This window comes from Canis lupus, chromosome 35 (genome assembly GCF_048164855.1).
Source record: "Canis lupus baileyi chromosome 35, mCanLup2.hap1, whole genome shotgun sequence".
NCBI lineage: Eukaryota > Metazoa > Chordata > Mammalia > Carnivora > Canidae > Canis > Canis lupus.
The window spans coordinates 835,226-861,281 of NC_132872.1; the positions used below are offsets into that span (position 1 = coordinate 835,226).

The window sequence follows — 26,056 nt, forward strand, 5'->3', positions numbered from 1 at the left end:
TATATACACATATGTATAAGCTTAAATTCCCCAAAGTGGATTTAAACCAGTAAGAATACTTCAACATTCTAAATTCAAAAAGCAGATATAAATGCTCTTTTGTTTATATATCAGAGGTATAACGAGCTAGTAAGTTTAGTTAGGACACTATATAGTTTAGAAGTACTCTGATTGGATCCCATTAAAAAAAGTCATTCAAAATGATAGGCACATTCTTCTAACAGCAAAGAATTCTCCCACTTTTTATTTATTTTGACATATTGGTATTTTCATAAACTTGCAAGTGGAAGATAAGCTCTTCAATAAAAGCCATTTCATATACACAATATACAGAAATTATTTTAAAAGTCTGTTCATATAATGAGTTCTTTTGGTACTGACAAAAAATTAAGATACAAATAATTGACTAGAAATGAAACTATCACTAAGATACGCAGGAGCTACACTTCATTTCAGGAAAAAAAAATTCAGATCTTACTGTGTTAGAAGAATAAAGCACATTTGTTATAGTTTACATTATCATATTCCCTTAAAGCAGGGACTATTTAAAGTTTTTAAATTAAAAAGTATTCAGGATTACTTCTGTCTGTACATTCAGGAACTATCATATCACTGGTTACACACAATTCTCTCATCATGCAAAAAATCTGTTGTTTTCTAAGGTCTAATCAAGTCAAACAATAAACTAGTTACAGCAATTTATTTAGAAGCTGTAAATCAAAGAGGTGCAGAAATTCCACAGTTGAATTGTGTTTCCTGTCTATATGATGGCTGCTCTTTAATATTCTCCATGTATTAGAAGAATAGGCATTGATAGTCAAATAAAAATTTCATTGTAGCAGCAAATGATAGAATATGTGAGAGAAGGAAGAGTTCCTAATTTCAAGACAATCTTTATGATCCTTTATAAAGGTAAAGGACGATGTGTGTATATGTGGAAAGGAGTAAGAAACAAAGGCAGGAGGTTAAGACAGGTGTACAAAGGGAATGTTGAGACTGTATCAGAACTTTATTTATTTATTTAAAAAACTGATCTCAAAGTCTGCCCATCAATTGTACAAAAAACAGTCAGAGCAGATGTTAGTGCAAGTTTAACCTGATAATTTATTTGTGAAAAAAGCTAGTTTTGATGAGGAAAAATTCAATCCTGCCCCTGTAAACATAAAGAAATTCAAGGGGAATTTTAAAGATAGTAGGCCAGAAAATGCAACAGTTACTCTTATAATCCTTTTCAATTAAACAGACAAATCAAGTTGAAGATACATGTTAAAATACTTTTTGCATTGAGTATTTACCAGCTTATATAATCTGTTGTTCCAACTGGACTTTGATTTAAAAAAAAAAAGAAAAAACCTTTTTATAAGAGCTATCACACCTAGAAGTGAAGAAAATAAATTAGATCCCCCCAAAAGATACTATTTTAACCTCTAAAGCATAAAAAGCTATATAATATCTTATACAAATTAACCAGTGTTCTTACAAAAGTAACGCAGTTTAGGACTGATGATATTATGCTATATTTGTGGTGAAGTACTAGGCACAAGAATATATGTATCAATTAGGCATTTTCAGTCTAATTAGTCTCTAAAGTCATTTAATTCTTGGCAATATATAATAATTGGTATGCATTTTGGTACTTAAGTCATGAATTGTTGAGAACAAGAAGCAGTGTATTATAGTAACAGGGTCTGTATCTGACAAACAATTACAGTGTTGAACAAATCTTTTCTACGAACTCTGTGATTTGTTTTGCAGTTGGTCACTTGTAGTAGATCCTGCAAAGATAAAAGAAAAAAAATCAACATAATTTATTGTGTACTGCCAACTTTGGAACTACCTGAGCTAAAGTCCTCTTTTACTGCCATGGATGATAAACATAGAAATCTAATAAACAAATAAGGTATATTTGATGTAGGCTGATTAGTTTGACATAAAAGAATCTGTATACTTCCTAAATATTCTAAAGAGCAGAACAAGAGTGTCTACTTGGTGATGGAACAAAAGGTTTCAGACTGAACATTTCTGTGAATAAATCACAATTAGACAGTTAACTCAAATATCCAAAGTTATAAAAATATTTCAAAACAAGAAAATATTTCCCTAAGAGTCTAAACATACTACTTTTCTTTTTATAAAAACAACAACAAAAAAAAAAACAGATGAGGATGGGCAGAGGAGGAGAATGACAATGCTCATAAAGTAATGGGCTACATAGAACATAGAGATTTTTTAAGGCTCAAAAAGACTACAGGAGAAATAAGGAGCTTACTTCCCTAAGCCTTATTACATAGTCTTTACTATCCTTGTGGACTTTATGGTGCTAAATAAAAAAATGTCTCCACTGAAGAAAAATAAGGCACTGAGCTAACACAAATTTTAATCATTATATTTATTTTTTTAAAATTATCTTTTAACGATTTTAGTTATTTATTCATGAGAGAGACAGAGAGAGAGGCAGAGACACATGCGGAGGGAGAAGCAGGCTCCATGCAGGGAGCCTGACATGGGACTTGATCCCTGGTCTCCAGGATCACACCCCGGGGCTGCAGGCGGCGCTAAACCGCTGAGCCACCCAGGCTGCCCCCATCTATTATATTTAAAAGAAAAAAATGTATTTATGTACTAAATGTGTGAAATCTAGTATCTTACCAGCAATGATAGACAAAAGGCCAAAGTTATTTTTCAAAAGCAATGGCTTAAAAACAAAACAAAACAAAACAAAAGCAATGGCTTAAAAATAAAAAGCACACAAAAAAAAACAACGAAATCTGTGGCACCTAGGTGGCACATTCACTTAAGTCTCCAACTCTTGGTTTCAGCTAAGGTCACATTCTCAGGGCCATGAGATCGAGCCCCACGTCAGGCTCTGCACGGAGAGTGGAATCTGCTTAAGATTCTCTTCCCCTCACCCTCTGTCTCCACCTCCAATCAATCAATCAATCAATCTTAAAAAAAAAAAATCCTTTTAATCTTTGACACAATGGTACTGGTACAAATTTGCAGCAAACAAGGGACATTTCTAGTGTTTTTTTTTTTAAGATTTTATTTATTTATTCATGAGACACAGAGAGAGAGAGAGAGTGAGGCAGAGACACAGGCAGAGGGAGAAGCAGGCTCCACGCAGGGAGCCGGACGTGGGACTCGATCCCGCCCTAGGCCAAAGGCAGCGCTAAACTGCTGAGCCACCCCGGGCTGCCCCATTTCTAGTGTTTTTGAACAGAGTCACTAAAAATCAATATTGAAAGTCCAAGCAGAAATTTATGAAAAGTTGTAACCAAAGAAACATTCATTTTGAATACATCAAAATAAATCAAGAGGGAGCCTGGGTGGCTCAGCGGTTTAGCGCCTCCTTCAGCCCAGGGCGTGATCCTGGAGACCCAGGATCGAGTCTCACATCGGGCTCCCTGCATGAAGCCTGCTTCTTCCTCTGCCTGTGTCTCTGCCTCTCTCTCTCTGTGTCTCATGAATAAATAAATAAAATCTTTAAAACAAAAAAACAAAAAAACCCAAAATAAATCAAGATACAGGTAAATGGGAAACAAAGATAGATTAAGGTATGTCACCTAAAAATGGATAATAAATTTTAAAAGAGGGAGAGAGAGATATATGACAATAATTACTTGAAATGAAGTTTGTTCACTTAAATATAAGCTAAAAAAAACTATGGTGAATAAAACTGAAGTGAAATGCTATATATATGAAACAAAATGAAAGGCTAACGTATAATATGGAATAAAAAATACTGTAATTAGGATATTAAATAAGGCACAGAGTCATCAGATTCTATCACAAAATCACTCATATTTTATATGTTCAACAAAACAATAATATAATAATGATCTACTTTCCTAAGACTTAAGTATTTGAGGCACCACAAATAAAGTAAGTTACATCTCCAGTTTGCAGTACAAAGCATTAGTTTTCAAGTACAAAGAGTAGGTAAATGGGAACAAAATGTGCATTAGCAATAAAGAAGATTCACCTTCATTAAATACCAGAATTAAAAATAAATAAAATCTATTAGCTATGATGGATCAGGAGTTGGCAGATTGTAAGGACTGACTGTCCAAGACTTAAAAACAAATAAAAATCAGGGCAGCCCAGGTGGCTCAGCAGTTTGGCACCACCTTCAGCCCAGGGCGTGATCCTGGAGGCCAGGGATCGAGTCCCATGTCGGGCTCCCTGCATGGAGCCTGCTTCTCCCTCTGCCTGTGTCTCTGCCTCTCTCTTTCTCTGTCGCTCATGAATAAATAAATAAATAAGAATCTTAAAAAAAACAAAAAACAAAAATCAGACATATTTTGTCAATCCAACAGTCAAAAGAATCAACATTAGAAATTACACACTTTGTACTTGAAAAGATGGTAAATAACAGATCTTGTTTTATTAAAAATACTCTTCTTTTAAAAAGCTTAAACCTTAATTTAGATAAAATATAATCTGAAACATCAAAAACAAAACACAGCTTAATGTGAAGACAAACAAGGGCGCCTGGGTGGCTCAGCGACTGAACATCTGCCTTCAGCCCAGGGCGTGATCCTGGAGTCCCGAGATCAAGTCCCACATCAGGCTCCCTGCATGGAGCCTGCTTCTCCCTCTGCTTGTGTCTCTGCCTCTCTCTCTCTATGTCTCTCATGAATAAATAAAATCTTGAAAAAGAAAAAAAAAAAAAAGGTGAAGACAAACATCACTGTTTAAGCCAACTAAACAAAAAATCCCAGCCATATACATATGGTCTTCAATCATATCAACTCTGGGCATAAAAACTTTATTTTGAAATTGGCCAAAGGGGTTGAAATTTTAGAAAGTTTGGCATAATAAATTAAGTCAATATCAAAAATTTTTTTCTAAGGTTTTTCAAACGTGTAAAGCAAAAGAAAGTTGTTATTTAGGCACAAAGAATCACAAGTGTCTCAGTGATAATTTCAGAAACATCTAACCTTGATTTGACTCTTCCGTGTTCATGCTTTCTTCAGCTGCAGTCTCTGACATTTCTTCATCTTCCTCTTCATCATGTAGGTCTTTTGAAATTAATTGTCTAGCTAATTTAATATTCAGTCCTTCATTGTAGTGAAGCTTCCTTTTCATTTCAAACTGTCGCTTTTTTTCTACAAGATACAAAAAGTAGGCTTAGGAAATAGCTCAATGATTAGCAAACTACAGCCTGCATCTGTTTGGTAAATAAACTATTATTGGGGGCAACTGAATGGCTCAGTCGATTAAGCATCTGCTGTCAGCTCAGGTCATGATCCCAGGGTCATGGGATAGAGCCCCACATCAGGCTTTTTGCTCACTGGGGAGTCTGCTTTTCCCTCTGTCTCTCCCCACCACTCATGCTCTCTCTTCCTCTCTCTCTCTCCCAAATAAATAAAATCGTAAAAAAAAAAAAAAAAAAAAACACAAAACACCTTATTTAGAACAAAATCATGTTCATTTGTTTCTGTAATGCTTATGGCTACTTTTGAGCTCTATGGTAGGGTTGAGTAGGTGCAATTGAGGCCATGTGGCCCATAAAACCTAAAATATTTACTATCTTGACCTTTACAGAAAAAGTTTACACACTTCTGCTTTAGACAGTTCAAGTACAACTTAATGGGAAAATAGGAATAAATACCATTGGTAGTTATATCTGTGAAGAAAATTTAAAGACATAAGAAAAATCTCCAGAAAGAGTTGAATGGGGAAAAACAAGCTATGTAATACCATATACATGTCAGGTAAAAAGTCTGCATGCATGGGTATGCATACACACAGAAAATAAGACTCAAAAATTAAGTGTTTATTCTGGATTGGGACACCTGGTGACTCAGCAGTTGAGCGTCTGCCTTTGGCTCAGGGTGTGATCCTGGGATCCAGGATTGAGTCTCACATCAGGCTCCCTGCATGGAGCCTGCTTCTCCCTCTGCCTGCGTCTTCTGCCTCTCTGTGTCTCTCATGAATAAATAAATAAAATCTTTAAAAAATTATAATAATAGGGGATCCCTGGGTGGTGCAGCGGTTTGGAGCCTGCCTTTGGTCCAGGGCACGATCCTGGAGACCTGGGATCGAATCCCACATCGGGCTCCCGGTGCATGGAGCCTGCTTCTCCCTCAGCCTGTGTCTCTGCCTCTCTCTCTCTGTGACTATCATAAATAAATAAATTGAAAAAAAAAATTGAAAAAAAGAATTAAAAATATTTAAAAAAATAAAATAAAAAATAAAAATAAAAAATAATAATTCTGGGTCAAGGAACTGTGGGGTAACTTTAGTATTTGAGCCTTCCATTTTTATAATTAACTAAAATTCCTTTAAAAATGCTTATCAGCAAAATAAATTCTCATTATCCATTAAGAAACTGCCACGATTTAAAACATTGCTAGCTGAAAACATAACCTCATTCCCTAAGTAATTTTAAGGAAAAGCTGTTACAAGAAACAGTGAAGTAATCCTAGATTATTCTTTTATTTATAGTCTTCACCAAAGAAACATAAGGTTAGCAGCAAATCAATATAACTGATCATATATATATATTTTAACTGATCATATTTTATTAACAGCACTTAAGGACTACTTACAAAGAAACAGTTCTAAGATTTTACAATTTCTTATATCAGTAAATAAAAGGGGAGGTGACATAAAATTGCCAAGTGTTTATTTTCTCAAACGAGAGCATTAAAATTCATTTATCATAGTTTTATTATAGTATTCATGAAAGTACTTTAATGCCACAAAAGCATGGAGAAATCTCTGAATAAGGCTACTCAAAGTACTCTCAATCTCCTTTAATTTAGTTCCAAGTTTTTATAATCACCTGTAAGTATAAATGACTTACACTTATTTATGTTTCAAAAGCAGACATTTATAGTTCTTGTTAATACTGATCAATCACTTTTCAGCCTCTATTTGGGTTGGGAGAAGAAAAGTTCTGAGACCACCAACCACCATCTATCTCAGTATTATTCCATAAACATTTGTTTCAAACAACCAAGATCTTGCCAGGCATCTTTCTTCTCGGCTTATGAATTACTTTTGTAATCTGTTTTACTCTTTGAGAACTTCATATGGTAGAGGGAAGTCAAATTGAAAAAAAGAGGCCAGTAAAAAGACCAAATCCACATGACATCACATAAATTTTTAGTGATGCCTTTCAAGTATTCAAATGATATAAAAACCAGTATTAAAAAAAAAAAAAAACAGTATTAAGGAACAAACAAAATGGTTTTACAAACTTCAGTAACAAAGTCAGTCATGGAGATGTCAAGAAAAACATAGGGAATATGGTAAAAAATACTGTAATAACACTAAATGGTGACAGACAGTGACTATAGTTATGATGAACATTAAGTAACGTACAGAATTGAATAGATATGTTGTACATCTGAAAACTAATGTAACATCAATTATACTTCAATAACTTTTTTTCAATAATAAATTTTTAAAAATGGTTCTAATTGGGCAGCCCGGGTGGCGCAGCGGTTTAGTGCCGCCTTCAGCCCGGGGTGTGATCCTGGAGACCTGGGATCAAGTCCCGCATTGGGCCCCCTGCATGGAGTCTGCTTCTCCTTCTGCCTGTGTCTCTGCCTCTCTCTCTCATGAATAAATAAATAAAATCTTTGAAAAAAAAAATGGTTCTAATTGCCTTTAATACCAGATCTATTCACTAAAAAGGTAACACTTTTTATCATTACAAAGTAACATGCGATAGAAACTTAAAAAAAAAAAAAAAAACACTTGATTTCCTCAGACAGAAATAAACATCTTATGACTTTAGACTGTTTTCTAAAAAGTTTTCTAAAAATAACTCCTATCGGGCAGCCCCGGTGGCTCAGTGGTTTAGCGCCGCCTGCCGCCCAGGGTGTGATCCTAGAGACCCGGGATCGGGTCCCAAGTCGGGCCCCCTGCATGCGGCCTGCTTCTCCTTCTGCCTGTGTTTCTGCCTTTCTCTGTGTGTGTGTCTCTCATGAATAAATAAATAAAATCTTTAAAAAATAATAATAATAAAATAAAAATAACTTTTTATATATGCTATTTTTTCACTCACCATACAGTCACAATTACAGAAGTCCCAGTTTGCCCAGGGAAGGTTCAGTTTATGCCTATCATCTGAGAAAGTGTATGACCCTTTCTTTTACCATAAAGAGATCCAGAGTCTAGACAATAAGGTACATGAAGATACAGTAAAATTCTGCAATGCACATAAAAGATTTATCTAATTTTTAAATGGTTATAATGCACTGAGTTATCATTTAATTCTCTATTCTTGGGTCAAAGATTTCTAATCTCTTCCTGTATATTTTCAATGTTTTATAGTTTTTATAGTATACAAATACATGTTATGTTTTGGTTCTATTTTCTTAATATGAACTTAGAAATATTTACAAATTGGAATAGACTCTGAGAAACTGACTGCTAGATCAAAGAGTGTCATTTCCTTTTACAGCTTTTGGCTCATATATTCAACTGCCCTCCAGAAAAGCCAAGCCAATTATTCATGTCCACCAATAGTATATGAGTAACTTATTTCTCCACAGTCACACCCAAAGAGAAACTCATTTTTTCTAATCTTTGTTAATCTGAAAATAAAGACAGAGACCATAATATTGCTTATTTACATATGTATGTACGTACTAGGTACGTATGTATGTAGGCCACATGCTCAACCAATATAAGTGGTTGAACTCACAACCCTGAGATCAAGACCTGAGCTGACATCAAGAGTCAGCTGGTAAACCAACTGAGCCACCCAGGCATCCTCATGATGCTGTTTTAATTTGCAGTTTCTTATTCCTAGGAGTTGACATTACAGTATTTCTCTCCTGTGAATAATATTTATAGTCTAAAAAAATGATTTCTTTTTTATTCTAAGAGATGCTGAACTTGGTTTTGCTTGTTATAGATACATTTTAATTTTGGAATATTCAAATTCTTTATGTAAGTTTAAAATACACAATATATTCATTTTGTAGAATGATGGTAATACAAGTGGTCTTAATCTTCTTTATTCATGTTCATTTATCTATAACCTTGTATGGCAGAGCAACATACTACAAAGAGTACAAGGACATTAAGATTTTAGGCCTGAATCTAACAATAATCAACTCTCCAGGTAAATTTCACAAGTGAATTACCTTTTTTATACTTTCTTTTACTATTCTGTAAAATAATGGAGAATACACCAATTATTTATTAGAAGTTATTATTTACTAAACACAGTATGATGGAATCAGTGTTAAGTCCTTTAGATTCTTTATCTCATTTAATACTCACAATACCTCTAAATAATTTTATAGTTCCCAACTTGACATGAAGAAACAGGCTCAGAGAAATTACAAATTAGACAAGTGACCTATACCTGGAGTACCAACTTATATTTGTCTGACTCTACAACCAATATCTTAATTGTTATGCTATCAATTACAAGATAATTTTTCTAAGCATTTCTTTTTTTTTCTAAGCATTTCTATCAATAAACAAGGACTTTCAGATATGTAATTGTGTAAAAGCAATAAACACCTACAGGAGTAATTCTACCAGTAGGAATAGAACTTTTGAAATTGTAACCAAACTGTTCCCCCTGCTGGCTAATTCAGAGAATTACAATTTTGGGGGGGGAATCCCTTAACAAATACTGACAATACAGGCTAATAATAAATTCCTGTTCTCAATAGATCATATTTTTACGAAAATAATTTAAAAAAAAAAAACAGCTCCAGGGCCGCTCCGGTGGCTCAGTGGTTTACCGCTGCCTTCAGCCCAGGGTGTGATCCTGAAGATCTGGAATCCAGTCCCATGTTGAGCTCCCTGCATGGAGCCTGCTTCTCCCTCTGCCTGTGTCTCTCTCTCTGTCTCTCTGCCTCTCTCTCTCTGTCTCTCATAAATAAATAAAATCTTTAAAAAATAAAAATTAAAAAATTAAAAACCAGCTCCAGAAACCACTTCTACTTGAAACTGTTTTCAAGGGTCTTTGGGGTATATTTTTGGATACTAAGTTAGGAAGTCACTGAGGGTACAAAACATAATAAAACTTGGGATTAGACTATATGTAAAATTTTTTTCTCTTGTACAACAATAACACTCAGAGCATTACAGTTTGTTGAATAAGCTATACTCTGAAGATGACAGACAGGAGTAGCAAATTACATCTTAGGAGTTACACATGACAAAGATCCTGACAACTAGCAAATATTCAGAATCGCAGTTCTAAAGTTTTTGAACTTCTTTATAGTTACAGGTAACATCCAAATTTCACCCACATTTCAAGGCTTCAGGCACACTACTAACTCTTCTTCTTTTTTGTGAGGGTGTGTGTTTTTCTTGCATCTTTTTTCCTATAAATAGGCTTGGTTTTTCCATTTATTTATTTATTTATTTATTTATTTATTTATTTATTTATTTATTTTGGTTTTTCCTTTTAAAAATTGTTTAAGAACTATATAATTTTATTTTCTGAAAAGAGTCTACATTCAACATGGTTCAAAAAGTGGAAAAAGCAACAAGGTGAAATCTCTTCCTTTACTTCTTACCTCCACAGATAACCACTGTTACTTATAAAAACAGAAACCATGAGTAGCTGGCAATGCCTTAACTGTATGGGCTACAAGAGGATCTTCCAACCCTGTTGAGAAGGCTCTTTTATCTCCTTGCCTATGACATTACTGGTTTTTTTGTTGTTGTTCAATGGGACCTATAAAAGATCTTCACTCTACATCTGATCATCTTGGTTCACTTGGTAGACTTCATCACTATTTTAAAACAGAAAAGCACAAGCAACTGGAAATTAGCTCTTATTACTATCCATTTTAAGATCATCCAAACACTCAATGACTCTAAAAGCATTAATATTTACTGAGCATCTATTCTATAACAGATAGTAACAAAGAAAAAAGTAAAAAGAAAGAAGCACCTATAATTACTTAAAAGATAAATTAACACCTTTTCCCAAATTCGTAAAACCAAGGAGGGTGATGTGTGTATGCAGGGGAGAAGGATGCTGCTATCCAATAAACCCATAGAAGTAGAATCTGTATTTTAAAAATGTTGCTCCCTAACCTTCCATCATCCACTTCCTCAAAAGGAAAACCACTTGGCAATCTTCAAATAATAGATTTATTTTAGCAAAAATTATTAGCACACTGCTGAGAGCAGTAAAGGAAATCAACTACCTTGTTCTTCAGGTGAGAGGTCACTATCTTCATCTTCACTGCTTTCTCGTTCATGAACCCGATACTTTGGCTCCGAGCCTTCAGCAGCAGCTAATCTATACAACAATCATTTACAAAGAAATCAACACTGAATTCTTTTATTGAATGTCTCATTCATTCAACTCTTGAGTCTCATAAAAACATTTAAAAGATCATTAATATGCCAGTTATAACCTGATGAGGAAAATAAAAAGCAAGAAAGTAGGAATGAGTATAGAAACCAGTAAGCAAAAAGAACAACAGCAGAGAATGACAGAAATCAGTGTACAACAAAGAAATAGAGCTTTTTGTTTATTAATCCACTTATTTTGCCTTTCTTATTTTGAATTTTTTAAAGTTTATGTTTACATAATCTCTAGGTAGCTCAAACTCACAGCCCCAAGAGTCCCATGCTCTTCTGAGCCAGCTCCATCTTACTTCAACCTTTAAAACATAGGATGTTAATTTAAATAAAAACAAAAACAGGGATCCCTGGGTGGCGCAGCGGTTTGGCGCCTGCCTTTGGCCCAGGGCGTGATCCTGGAGACCCGGGATCGAATCCCATGTCGGGCTCCTGGTGCATGGAGCCTGCATCTCCCTCTGCCTGTGTCTCTGCCTCTCTCTCTCTCTCTCTCTCTGACTATCATAAATAAATAAAAACAAACAAACAAACAAACAAACAAAAACAACAACAAAAAAAAATCACTAAAAGCACGGGGATTTGACATAAGGAATCTGTGTACCAGGCTCTAGTACTCTAATCTTTCTGCTACCTGCATACTTTGATTTTAATCTAGAAACAAGACTGCAAAAGTTGCTATGAAAAACCCAAATAAATTTGGCTCATGCTTTTTATTTACATGTGTACAAATATAGCAGAATACCTTTAACTCTGTCCAATTAAAAACAAGTAAAACTGTGTAAGTGAAAATACTTCACAGTCATTAGTACTTACTTCTTAGCTAAGATATCTGGAGTCAGGGTTTCAGTGGTTTCTGAATCACTTAATGCATCTTCATCATCACCTACCATACTAGAAGAACAAGCACATTATAATTAATACCTGAACTATAATGTTTCAAGCAGAAAAACAAGGTATAATAATGATAATCCTATTGATTTAGTTATAATATCAACCTATTTATAGCTCTGTTGTCATCTTCCAGGCTTAATTTTAAATTGTTTCTATTCCATGCAAGTATCTGAAAATACAGCATCAAGAAAATCCTCCAGAGGATTTTAAAAAACCACTACTGCAACCATGAAAATAAATACTAAGAACTTGAATCATTTGTAAAAAATAAAAATACTTCAATTATTCCATCTAGTGAGAAGGAACAAATATTTGGAAAATAAAACAAAACCATTGTCTGGTTTTAGAATATGTATTTAAGTCTAGGTAAAATACCATAATTAGATCCTAAAGACCTTATTCAGGACACATTTAAAAGCTATTAGCTTTCCCAATCTACCCTCTAATAAAAAATTTTCTCCCCACTTAATTGCAGACATGAGCATATTTAATGCTCAAGCCACTGAAAGGTATATAAAAGCAGAAGTCACCTATATTAAAAAAAAATCCTGGTTAGTTTAGGAGACATGTTAAAATAAGTGCTACAGTTTAGATGATGCTCTTTTTTCCATGCAAAGCTGAAATAAACTCATTTATATTATTGGATATAATTAAACAGAGAATAAAATAATCTATCAATTTGTAGAAATTTTAAAGACAACTCTAGGTTATAAAATTTATAGACATATTATGTGTGTGTTTGTGTGAGTATATACAAACATACAATATATAAAATCATTAATAACTTCTGTATACTAACTGAAATTCTTAGATAATATAACATGATCTATTAAAAGCATCCTCTTCTATTGAATAAAACTCTTGAAAGAAATTGGTAAAACTGAGCACTAAATTATTAAAAGCTGGGCACATATATCGGCACATACATATAGTCTCAATTACTTAGGAACCAAGTAACTTTGGCAACTCCCAGGGGAAGGAAATGCGTAAGGTAAAGGTGGGGGGAGGAGGGAGCAGTACCAAGTAAATACCATTCAGATTTATTATATTTTAAATATAAACAGTCTAAAAAAAATAAATAAATAAATAAATAAATATAAACAGTCTAAAAATAATGCCTACGACTATTTTTTTGAGTCATGTTCAATGTTAATTCTTTTAGGATAGAGATTTCCAATCAACACAGACAAGGAAGGGTGTTTTATTTTGTTTTTGTTTTTTTTTTTTTTTCAGTTCAACTGTTTTATTTCATTCAAGAGACCTATTTCTTTAGTTGGTTGGGCTTAACCAGTAGATAGTTATCTTTTGTTTTGTTTTGTTTTGTTTTTTTACACGGTGCATTTTAAAACCAAAACATACACAAAACTTCAACTAAACATGGCCAGGATAACTTTTAGGTATCTTTTAATCCCCAAGGGGAGATGATCGTAACAATATTTCATAGAAAATCCCCATACAAAGGTAGATGCTTCTCTTTGTTTCACCCTCATGGGGAGATGACCATAAGCAGAACTTACCAAGTCTGCTATAGTGTCACTCTATCTTTAGGTCCCAGGATGCTAAGCATCACATGATACCCTTGTCATCTTTGGGAGGATGGGAGAAATCTATCTACTACCACTACTGAAAAGGAAGAAAGCTCTAAGTGTGGCTTCTGGCACAATAAGAGCTTTAATATATGTTTTAAAGTATATTATTGTAATTAGAAGAAAAGTAAGGGTATAAATTTTTCATAAATGATATGTCTATTTCTCCCCTCAAGCTTTATTAGTATTGTTTCAGCACCTGTACCTATTCCATTATTTCTACCTTTGTCAAAATCTTTGTTCTTGTTTTTACTATCAAGTTATGTTATCTCAAGTTATCTTCCAAAGTTTTCATTCACTGATTCAAAATATAGACTTTCTCAACTCTACTTTATTTATTTATTTATTTTTCTTAACTCTACTTTAATAGTAACTCTTGGATTTATATTACCTTCCTTCATAGACAAGGCATTTCATTCCTGGAAATCTTTTTCAATGCAAATTTGGGCATGATCTGTATTAGGTATTTCTACTACTTAGAATCTGTATCTTTTCATAATGCTTACTGGTACAGTATTTTTGTCTTCATATTAATTATTGCCACACACTATAATCTTACAATTCATTTAAAAAATTCTGGAAGATTCAAAACTGCCAATAATCATAACGTAATTATCGGAAATTCAATATTATCTCAGTTTAAAAATAAGGACATAGAATAATAATAATGACCACTTGATCTTTGAATGGGTTAAAAAAAAGCTGCGAAGTTATCCTTTTCTGCAGAGATTAAGCCCCTGATTTCTTAGAAAGCAAACAAGCCCAATCCTCAGATCTTCCTTTTTATAAATAAGATTATTTTAAGGAAGGCAAAAGTTACTAATTTGTGTGCATCATCAGTGGCTAGGGACCACTGAGTTGCTACAAATAAACACTTACCACTACTATAATGTACAAAATAGATTCCCAATTTTTTTTTTTTTAAAGAGAGGGGGAGAGAAGGGAGGCTGGGGGAGGGGCAGAGTGATAGGGAAAGGGAATCTTAAGCAGGCTCCATGCCCAGTGTAGAGCCTGATTTCATGACCCTGAGATCATGATCTGAGCCTAAATCAAGTCAGGAGGCTTAACCGACTGAGCCACCCAGGCGCTCTTAGATCTCCCAAATTTTATTTTATTTTTTAATTAATTTATTTTTTTAGATCTCCAAAATTTTAAAGTTATATATTACAGAAATATGCAGTTGGTTATTGATTAGTGCTCCGGTAACAAATATAAAATCAAACAAAAACTTAAACCGGCTGTTATCTAGAAGCTCATAGGAATGCAAACTGGAAGTACAAAAGGAAGGATGCCTACAAAACATTACCTATGGTAAGGAGTGCTAGGTTCATCTATTTTCATTAAACCATAGTCTTTGTCTGCTGGATGATATGTTGCCAGGATGTTCATTTCATCCCACTTCTGGGATTTTTTACTAAAATTAAAAAGAAAAAAATGTCCTCAGTGAAGTAAAAGATAAAAAATGTACACATCTAAAATTGACAAACATCCAAATCCCACAATTCAACTATTTGCTAGCTTCTATTTTTATATATACTTTCTTGGAAAAGAAACTGACATAGGGTAAAAGCCATAAGTAATTACAATCAAATAAATATTTTATAGAATACTTAGTGCCCACATATTAAAAACACCCTATTCAGAATTTTTACCAGACACTCAAGACACCATTACATTATGACATGCTTAGTCTTCATCTGGCCTATAGAAGTAATAATAGCAAAATTACTTATACACTACATGATCTCAGTAGTTGAAAAATTTTCATCTACTCTATATTGGTAACAGTTTAATAAATTACGAGATTTTTCCACACCCCTGGCTTGGGGTGCTTCCGTTCCCATTTCTGTTGTCATGGCAGGACACCAGGCTTCCAATCTGGCCTGCTCACCCCTGTCTAGTGGTGGAGACAATGAGCCTGGAAGATCAGAACCTAGCTGGGTTGACCCTCCTCCTGATGGGTCAGGAATCAGGCCAGGGGCTGAGCCAGGCACTGAGGTGTGGGGGATTTCCCTGTGCCCTTCTGCCGTATGAGTTCTTTGAAAGGATGGCCTACTGTGGACCTCAGGTTGGAGTGGGTTTAGTGCCCCAAAGTGGCCTGGAGGGCAACCAGGGAGCCAAACAGAGAGCTCAAGTGGAGAGCGACTCTGAAGGGGCCTCCCCCACCCCTGCCCAGCCCAGCGCCACTCCACTTGGGGCTGTAAAGCTGGATAAGGAGAAGATGGAGCAAAACCCTGAGGAATCCCAGGGCGTCAAATCTCTGTAGGAAGAGGAACAATTTGCCAGTGCCTAAGGCAGAAGAAGATCACCCTGGGATATACTCAGGCCCATGTGGGCTCACCCTGGGGGGGGTTTTCTTCAGGAAGGTGTTTAGCTGAATCAAATCTGCCGTTTTGAGGCTCTGCAGCTCAGTTTCAAGAACATGTGTAAGCTATGGCCCTTGCTGCAGAAGTGGGTGGGGGAAGCTGACAACAACAAAAATCTACAAGAGATATGCAAAGCAGAGACCCTTGTGCAGGCCTGAAAGAGAAAGCTAACAAGGATTGAGAACCAAGTGAGAGGCAACCTGGAGAACACATGCCTGCAGTGCCTGACACCCACTCTGCAGCCAATCAACCACAATGCCCAGCAGCTCGGGCTTGAGAAGGATGTGGTCTGAGCATGGTTCTGCAATGGTTGGCAGAAGGGCAAACAATCAAGCAGTGACCATTAGCAATGAGAGGATTCTGAGGCTGCTGTGTGCCCTTTCTCAGGGGTACCAGGGTTCCATTTGGGTACCCCAAGCTATGGGGCCCCTCACTTCACTGAATTGTACTTCTCAGTCCCTCTCCCTGAGAGTGAAGCCTTTCCCTCTGTGTCTGTCACCACTCTGGGCTCTCCCATGGGTTCAAACTAAGATGCCAGCCTTTCTCAGGAATGGGGGCCAGAGGAAAGGGGAGAGCCAGTGAGAGAGGACCTGGGGCTTGGGGATTAAGTTCTTCATTCACCAAGAAAGGACTCGGGAATGCAAAGGTTGTGGCGGCAGGCAATTTGGAGGGAACTGGTTGGAGGGAAGGTGAAGTTCAGGGATGCTCTTGTTTTTAATCCCCATATCACTCAAAACTTTCTTAAAGGCTGCGACACAGACACAAAAAATAAATTTTTTTAAAAAAAGAATACTTCCTTCACCTAATTTTTTCAGAGCTATCCAAGAAACAATCAAAAGAATTAGAACATAAAACTACAGGGGGGGCAGCCCGGGTGGCTCGGCGGTTTGGCACCGCCTTCAGCCCAGGGCGTGATTCTGGAGACCCAGGATCGAGTCCCACATCGGGCTCCCTGCGTGGAGTCTGTTTCTCCCTCTGCCTGTGTCTCTGTCTCTCTCTCTCTCTCTGTCTCTCTCATGAACAAATAAATAAAATCCTTAAAAAAAAAAAAATAAAGCTGATAGAATAAATATATATAGATTAAAAAAATAAAACTACAGGGAATACCTCATTAAATTTAAATACCATTAATAAAGATTTAGATTGCAAACAAAATTACAGTTCAGTTTTTTTTAATCTAGAAAAATAAGAATGTGCTAAGAAATGGTACATTCAGGTTACTTGAGATAAACCTACTTAAAAATGTTTTATGAACATCCATATTAATATCCATTCAATAAAATATTTACACAGCTTTTAAGGTGCTAAGTAATTAGAGGACTTAATTACAAACTTTTCAGATCTACTCATTAAAAAGGACATCAAAGATCTTTCTGCCAACCAACAATATTTTGCTACGTGTACAGGTTGGTTGCTTACTTGAAAATAAAACTACTGTAAGAATCAATGTAGGGCAGGCAGCCCCGGTGGCTCAGCGGTTTGGCACCGCCTTCAGCCCAGGGCATGGTCCTGGGGTCTCGGGATCGAGTCCCATGTCAGGCTCCCTGCATGGAGCCTGCTTCTCCCTCTGCCTCTCTCTTTCTCTCTCTCTCTCTCTGTCTCTCATGAATAAATAAAATCTTAAAAAAAAAAAAAAAAAGAATCAATGTAGAGTTTATACATATTCACATCTTTTCTGCATTTGCCCACATTGGAGGTTTTACCGTAGATATTTTTAATCTTCCTAAATCTACCAACACCCAGATTCTGAAATGCTCTTGAAAAATGACATACTTAAACCTTAACACCATATTCCCTTCTCCATGCCCTGAGCCACCTTAAAAATACAGGTGCCTGCTCCTGACAGGTGAGCCTTTTATGTTCTCTTGCTTTCTTCTCCAAAGTATTCAGTGTCCCTATTTCAGACCAAGCACTTTTTTCTTCTTCATATTATATTGCAGTAAAACATGCATAACATAAAATTCACCATTTTAACCATCTTTAAGTGTATAGTAGTTCTGCAGCATAAAGCGCATTTACATTGTTGTGAAACCACCACCACCACCACCATCCATCTTCAGGACTTTTTCATCATCCCCAACTGAAACTACCCGCTGAACACTAACACTAACTCTCTATGCTCCCCTCTCCTAGCCCCAGGCAACCACCATTCCATTTTGTTTCTACAAATTTAACTATTCCGGATACCTCATATAAATAGACTCATACAGCATTTGTTCTTTTGTGACTAGTTTATATCACTTAATGGCTTCAAGGTTCATCTGTGCAGTAGCACAAATCAAAATTTCCTTCCTTTTCAAAGCTGATTAATATTCCACTACAGACTAAGTACACTTCAACTACAACTTCAGGTACCTATCTTTTGTTTTATCAAGAGGCAAAGGTTGGTCCAGACATACTCCACAAGTGACTGAAACTACAACTCCCACTTTTCCCCAAAAAGCAGTCAGAAGTTACCTAATGTCTCCTCACCACGAAACAGTCAAAATCTTAAAAGCTTGTTAAGAAGCTAAAAATTAAGACATATCAGTCATTAACTGAAATACAGAAACAATATTTATTAGTTTTTTTTCCCCTTTTTAAACTCAGCATGGAATGGACCTGAAATTTCAACTAATCAAATTTAAATCTTACTAGTACCAGAAAACAAAAAAAACAAACAAACAAAACAAAACAAAAATACAACACTTGAGTGAACTAAACTGGGAAAATTAAACCCTCTTTATAATATTGATTTCTTTAGGTGTGTAGCTGCTGAGTTAATACATAATTGGTCTTGTGGTAGTAAAAAAAAAAAAACACAACAGCTTAACTGGGAGACAGATGTTTAAGGTTCAAGTTCTAGTTACCTTTCACTAGTCCTGTGACTACAGGCAAGTCCAACAACACCCACTCTTGGGCTATATTTACTCTACATGGAAATTATAATATGGGAGTTTTAGTAACAGCCTTTATTATAATACAGGATTGTTGTGAGAATCAACTGAAATAATGTCTGTGAAATCAAATTATAAAAGTACTATACAAAAAATAGAATAAAATAAAATAAAATAAAAATAAATAAATAAATAAATAATAAATAAATAAATAAAATTTAAAAGTACCGTACAAACATAAGAAGGTTTTAGGACTTTAAAATCTAAAGTTTTAGGTTAAAATTCCTGAAACTATCTCACTTAGCACTGCAGAGAATGGGTTGAGAAAGGTCATTCTGAAGAAATGTTTATTTATTTATTTAATTTTTCTCTGGAGAGACTTCTTGCTTTTGCTGATATTTATTTTTTAAAAAGTCTGCTATATGGTAATGCAGTATTTTATTTATTCTGTTCATTACTAATATTTAAAAAATTGGTTTAAAAGAACCAACTTTCTTTTTAACATTTCAATACGGTGTGTAAGAATCAAAATAATTATGGTTAAAATCATTACACCAAAAACTTAAATGCGTGTAATGTGAGTCTACATACAATTTAGTTTTTGGCATAATGTTCTTTGGTTGCAAGGAAGAACATCTGGTTTATTTACTTCACTAACAGGAATATCCCTTAATGCTGGGATGGTCTTGAAGAAATGTTTAAAACTGCTTTTGTACTTAATGCCTTCCACCTTGCCATGCAAAATTCAGAATGAATTTTTCTAAAAAGCAACCAGTTTCGTATTCAACTAAGTCTAGTTTCAGACACTTGGCTAACTAGTTCTTATCTACAAATTTCTGTGATATTTTAGAAAGATTTGCTTTCTAAATGGCTAGGTCTACTCGCACTATATAAGGAAACTCATAGTGAAGAGATACATTTCTAAAGATTTTATGTATTTACTCATGAGAGACACAGACAGAGAGAGAGGCAGAGACACAGGCAGAGGGAGAAGCAGGCTCCATGCAGGGAGCCCGATGGGGGACTCGATCTGGGGACCCCAGGATCACACCCTGGGCCGAAGGCAGGTTCCAAACCACTGAGCTACCCAGGGATCCCGGTTTCTAAAGATTCAGACAGCAGACATGAATCATGGTGAAATGTACACATGCTTTAGGAAAATCAGAGATGTTCTAACTAGATGAACAGTGTGATATGATATACTGAGATTTATCTATTCCTGATTATGGTACGGATTCTATCCAGTTGTAATTGAACTAACCCTCAAAAAAGTTTGTGAAGAAAGGAATCCAATTAATAAGCAAAGAGAGACCCAGGATACTGTAATTAAACATTCCCTCGGGCAGCCCCCGTGGTGCAGCGGTTTAGCGCCGCCTGCAGCCTAGGACATGATCCTGGAGACCCTGGATCGAGTCCCACTCCAGGCTCTCTGCATGGAGCCTGCTTCTCCCTCTGCCTGTGTCTCTTCCTCTCTCTCTCTCTGTCTCTATGAATGAATAAATAAAATCTTTAAAAAAAAAAAAAAAAAACATTCCCTCCTGAGACAAATGCCTGAAATGAGAGCTGAGGATAAATGCCAGTCAGAAACAGAAGGACAGGTAAAAGTTTCATAAAACCTGTATTAATAGAGTCCTATTAAGATTTCCTAGTAAAGATACTGTAAAACAAAGCCAGCACATCTCTATATAAAGTTCAAAAGCTGGCAAAACTAAAGAGTACAGGGATGTATACTTACTTATGTGATTACCATAAAAGTCAAGACAGTTATGTTGGGGGCCAGGAGAGGAAAGACTGAGATTGGAAACAGCAGAGGACATTCCTGAAGTGATGGAAACATTCTTTTTCTTGACTAGGAAGGCGATTACAGAGGGCATTTTATAGAATGCATAATTTATAATTTTATAATTTCTTAAACTTTAGAATTACATTTGACACACCTTCCCATGTTTGTATTACATTACATTTAAAATACTTTTTTTTTTTTTAAAAGATTTTATTTATTTATGAGGGAGGGGGAGAGGGAGAGAGAGAGAGAGAGAGAGACACAGGGACACAGGCAGAGGGAGAAGCAGGCTCCATAGAGGGAGCCCGACATGGGACTCAATCCCAGGTCTCCAGGATCACACCCTAGGCTGAAGGCCGCGCTAAACCGCTAAGCCCCCTGGGCTGCCCTAAAATACTTTAAAATAGGCATACTTGGATGGCTCAGGGGTTGAGCGTCTGCCTTCGGCTCAGGGCATGATCCTGGGATCAGGATTGAATCCCATATTGGGCTCCTTGCGGGAAGCCTGCTTCTCCTTCTACCTGTATCTCTGCCTCTCTCTCTGCGTCTCTCATGAATAAATAAATAAAATCTTTAAAAAAAAAAAAACTTTAAAATATACACATATTAATAACCTTGTTAGGTACTCCCTAACTTCAAAATGAAACAAGTTATTTCCTAAATGATGTTAACAATACTGAATTAAAAGTGGAAACTTCTCATCATTACCAATTAAGATAGAAGAATGATATAGGTCATTAGGAGTTTAAAAGGCTTCTCTAATGGGTGGAAACCCAAATACTCCATATATCTGTTTTGTAAGATAACAGGAAAAACAGAACTAAAGGATACAAGTAGAAAGGCTTTCTAAAAATTGAGGATAAAATTTAATAATGATATAATCCCACCACCCTAACCCACTAACAGTTTTGACTTCTGCAAATTCTTTCATTATATAACACATATTACATAAAATATATACGCTATCAAAATATATAAAAATATAAATACTATGTACATATATAAAATAATAGACACACCATATAAAAATGCATATACTAATATGGAAGCTATTAGTATACATATTTTATTATAAGCCATTTGTATTTTCTAATCTTTAGTTTTTATTTAATTATTTTAAAAAAGATTTTCTTTATTTATTTATTCATGAGAGACACAGAGACACAGTCAGAGACACAGGCAGAGGGAGAAGCAAGCTCCCTGCAGGGAGCCTGACATGGGACTGGATCCCGGGACCCCAAGATCACGCCCTGGGCCGAAGGCAGATGCTCAACTGCTGAGCCACCCAGGCATCTCAAGTCTTTAGTTTTTTTGTTTTTTTTTTTTTTAAAGATTTTATTTATTTCCTCATGAGAGACAGAGAGAGAGAGAGAGAGAGAGGGGCAGAGACACAGGCAGAGGGAGAAGCAGGCTCCACGCAGGGAGCCTGACATGGGACTCGATCCCAGGTCCCCAGGATCACACCCCTGGCTGATGGTGGCGCCAAACCGCTGAGCCACTGGGCTGCCCTCAAGTCTTTAGTTTTTAAAAACTGCATAATACTCAATAATAAACCATTCACCAAATCTTAGATATTTATATTGAACCCAAGTTTTTCCTATCAAGAACGAAGCAGAAATGAACATACTTGTGCATATTCTTTTTTTTTTTTTTTTTAAAGATTTTATTTATTTATTCATGAGAATGCACAGAGAGGAGAGAGAGAGAGGCAGAGACACAGGCAGAGGGAGAAGCAGGCTCCATGCACTGGGAGCCCGAGGTGGGATTTGATCCCAGTCTCCAGGATCGTGCCCTGGGCCAAAGGCAGGCGCCAAACCGCTGCGCCACCCAGGGATCCCCACTTGTGCATATTCTATTCAATGATATTTTTAGGATAATTTCCTAGATCGGCATATCTGGGTTAACATTTATCAAGAGCTTTAGGGTTCACTCCACATTGCCAAATAGTTTTAAAGGAGAGAACAATATGTAATGCCCCCACTAGTTACCAAAACTTTGCCAAGATTGGGTATTTGTGTATATGTTATCTCCACCTGAGCAGGAACAAATCATCATTTAAAAACTATTTTATGTTTCTTTGATCATTACCTTATAAATATGAAAAAATGCTGGTCACTTTCCCTTCCTTTTATGAATTATGTTAATATCCTTTGCCTTTCTATTGAAAACCTTCTCTTATATATCTAAGTTCTTTACATTTAAATATGAGCAAGTTCTCATACATTAATATATAGACTTACAATGTTGTAGGAAAACATAAAGAACTTACTCAAACTTAAAGACTTAAACCATGTTATGTACATGTAAACCAAAGATATATGTCAGATATTAACATTATAATCACATTGTATGTAACTCAAATTCTTCCTGTCCTGCAGTTTACTTTCCACTATTAAAAGAAGTAATAAAAAAAAGTAAAAAATAAATAAATAAACTAAAGTTTCATATATTCAAAGATTTACTCCACTTCCTCAACACAATACTAAGAGCAATAGAAATTCTTAGAATTATTCAGCTCTAAAGAAGAGAACAATATCTTGCAAAAACATAAATTTAAAATAAGGCCATAAAACACTAGGCTACAAAGCATGCCAGGAATTCTTAGGTTGAAAGTAGTGAAGTAGAAGAAAACTGTCAGCAGAGAACACTAAATCTGGAAATTAGCATCTATAACATTTTGGCAGAATTAATGTTAGTTATAGAGTAGCAAAATCCAAAAGGCGAAGAAAGCGAGTTTAATGCCAAGCTGCTTGTATGACCTTCTGTAGTTCATTATCTCTACCTAGAAAAAACAGGGGCACCACCACTTACATCACAGATCTGCTGGGAGGATGAAAGCACCCGCTGGTGTTTCATGTTCCCTCTCCCTCTTGGAAGACTGGATATCCTGCAGTCCAAATTTGGTCCAGAAAAAGTCACCCCTTCTCACTTTCACTCTGATAGCTCATATGATACCACCTCAAAGACCTACTTGTACTCCTTGTTGCTTGTGACTTGCTCATTTGATAAGTTTTAAGCCATGCTTGAAGTAGGAAGCAGGATTTTGCTTCAAGGTGTTTAATTGCACACTTCAAGAAATGGTATTTTTCTTTATATAAAGATTCAACATACATAAGTTGACAAAATACAAGACTTTGAAGCTTGGCACAATTACTGAACAATTAAAGTAACAGTTGACAATAAAAGCAATCAGTAATCAAAAAGTCACTTTTGGAAAACTTTACTCAGCGAGGCTTTAGAACCTGTATCCCTTTAGAGGCAGAAAAAGACGAAGTTGAAGCATGTTTATTTAAAATTATATTAAAGGAAATTAATTCAAGTGCAATGTTTTCAGGCAGAAGTTGCCTACATTACCTAAGAGTACTATAGAATTTGAATAGAACATAGTGATGTCAAAGCATATTGTATAAAACCACCTACTGAGATGGGGGAAAAATTAGATTCCTGTATTTATTTCTACTTGAATAAGATTAACATTTGAGGATGAGGTACTGAGTTAAACACCTTACATTTGTTAACTTGTTTAATAATTAAACTATGCATGGATACAATGTACAAGTCACTGGAAGTCACAGAACTACTAAGTAGTAGACAGACTAACTGAATTAAAAAAAAAAGTATCCAAACCTAGGCACTCTACCCCAGATTAATCACTAATCTGTAATAACACTTCTCATAAAATAGATTTTAGTAACATTTAATTTCTTATCTTCAATTCAAAATGCACATTCTCATTTTAATCCCTCTGAAAACATTTTAAAATGGATAGCATCTTATAACTGATAGTATTTTCTTTTCTGGTGGTACATAAAATCATGGTATATTTTAGAATCAATGGTTTTTTGTATTTGATGAAATGCACATAGCTACTCAATACATCTATTATTTTAGACCTTCGTAAGTTATACACCATATTCAAGGTATCCTGATAGCACGGGAGTTCTAACATCATAGGAGATGACACTGATGTTCTAACTAATACTGTGATACAATATACCGAGATTTATCTATTCCTGATTATGGGGATTTACAGATTCTACCCAGCTGTAATTGAACTAACCCTCAAAAAATGGCATGACAAGAGACCATTCACTGAAGGTAACAGTACCAATGCAAAGCATAAATAGAAAATAACAGCACTGAGACAAAAAAAAAGTTTGACAAGAATAGGTTAAAAAAAATTTAAGACTATTTGAAATATGGCATTATACGAATCTCACTTTAAGTGTACAGTGAGCCTTGAAACATTATCTAATGATAGTAATATATGAGATATTTTATAAACAAACATATCTGAAGAATATTTGAATTTTTCCTACTAAAAAGATACATAATAAAAAAGCTTAGAGGTACTTGGAATAAGACAACTCAACTTCTGACCTTAGAAAAAATCCGTTGGTAACATCTATTCATGTTAAATACAATGATATGTTGAACAATATCCTCAGAACTAATGAAGAGGGGATGAAGTGGTATGTACAGAAAAAGGAAATTACCACTGCATTTTACTTGATAAAGGCACCAATAAAGAGTCATTTGCAGATTCTGTATTTGCAAATTTGCCTACTTGATAAAATTTGTTACCTCCAAAATCAGTACGTGAGGTACTTTCTCTCTCACAGACATGCACAGGACCAGAAAAATTCTGAGTCACTATATCTTCCCAGCTGTTAAACAAGGTGATTGATATTTTTCTTGTTGTTCTAGCTCTCAACTAGAAGTATCTCTTCTGCAGTCCATTTAGTACCATTTTTTTACTTTTTTGTGTTTTGTTGACTGCGTTGTTTTAAACGGCTCCCAAGTGTACTGCTAAAGTGCTGTCGAGTGTTCTAAGAGCAAGAAGGAAGCTAACTCTGTACTTCCCCTAGGCGCAATGGTTCAGTATTCACTAATTCAGAATTTGTGGTGATTATATAGAACAGAACTACTGAGAATAACAAGAATTGACTTAGATCCTGGTCATTTTCATAATAGGAGTCTTTTGCCTTATACTCTGTTCCAACATTTAAAGTTAAATCATTACACTACACTCACTAGTTTCTGGATTTTAAGTGTATTGTAATTAAAAAAACTATTTATTCTCAATCCTTTTTATTTTTTTTTCTAAGATTTTATTTATTCACAACAGGTAGAGAGAGAGAGAGAGAGGCAGAGACAAAGGCAGAGGGAGAAGCAGGCTCCATGCAGGGAGCCCGACAAGGGACTCGATCCCAGGTCTTCAGGATCACACCCCGGGCGGAAGGCGGCGCTAAA

At 35.5% G+C, this 26,056-nt stretch overlaps 1 protein-coding gene and 1 pseudogene across 5 annotated transcripts in view; one reads left to right on the forward strand and one right to left on the reverse strand.

The window, feature by feature from the left end:
* Positions 1 to 227: 227 nt before the first annotated feature.
* The window catches only part of PPP1R2 (protein phosphatase 1 regulatory inhibitor subunit 2), a 29,484-nt gene continuing 3,655 nt past the window's right edge, over positions 228 to 26,056 (reverse strand). Inside the window, exons 2-6 of one of the 5 annotated variants that reach the window (XM_072812076.1) lie at positions 15,085 to 15,192; positions 12,115 to 12,192; positions 11,142 to 11,248; positions 4,941 to 5,108; positions 228 to 1,775 (exon numbers count right to left, since the gene is read on the reverse strand). In XM_072812076.1, the coding sequence (XP_072668177.1) occupies positions 1,729 to 1,775; positions 4,941 to 5,108; positions 11,142 to 11,248; positions 12,115 to 12,192; positions 15,085 to 15,192 (508 nt within the window). In that variant the 3' untranslated portion in view covers positions 228 to 1,728. Of the gene's footprint in view, positions 1,776 to 3,784; positions 4,650 to 4,940; positions 5,109 to 11,141; positions 11,249 to 12,114; positions 12,193 to 15,084; positions 15,193 to 26,056 lie in introns of those variants that run through there. The other 4 variants (XM_072812077.1, XM_072812078.1, XM_072812080.1 and 1 more) reach the window with 4 other exon arrangements.
* Positions 15,633 to 16,674, forward strand: LOC140624982 (POU domain, class 5, transcription factor 1-like; annotated as a pseudogene).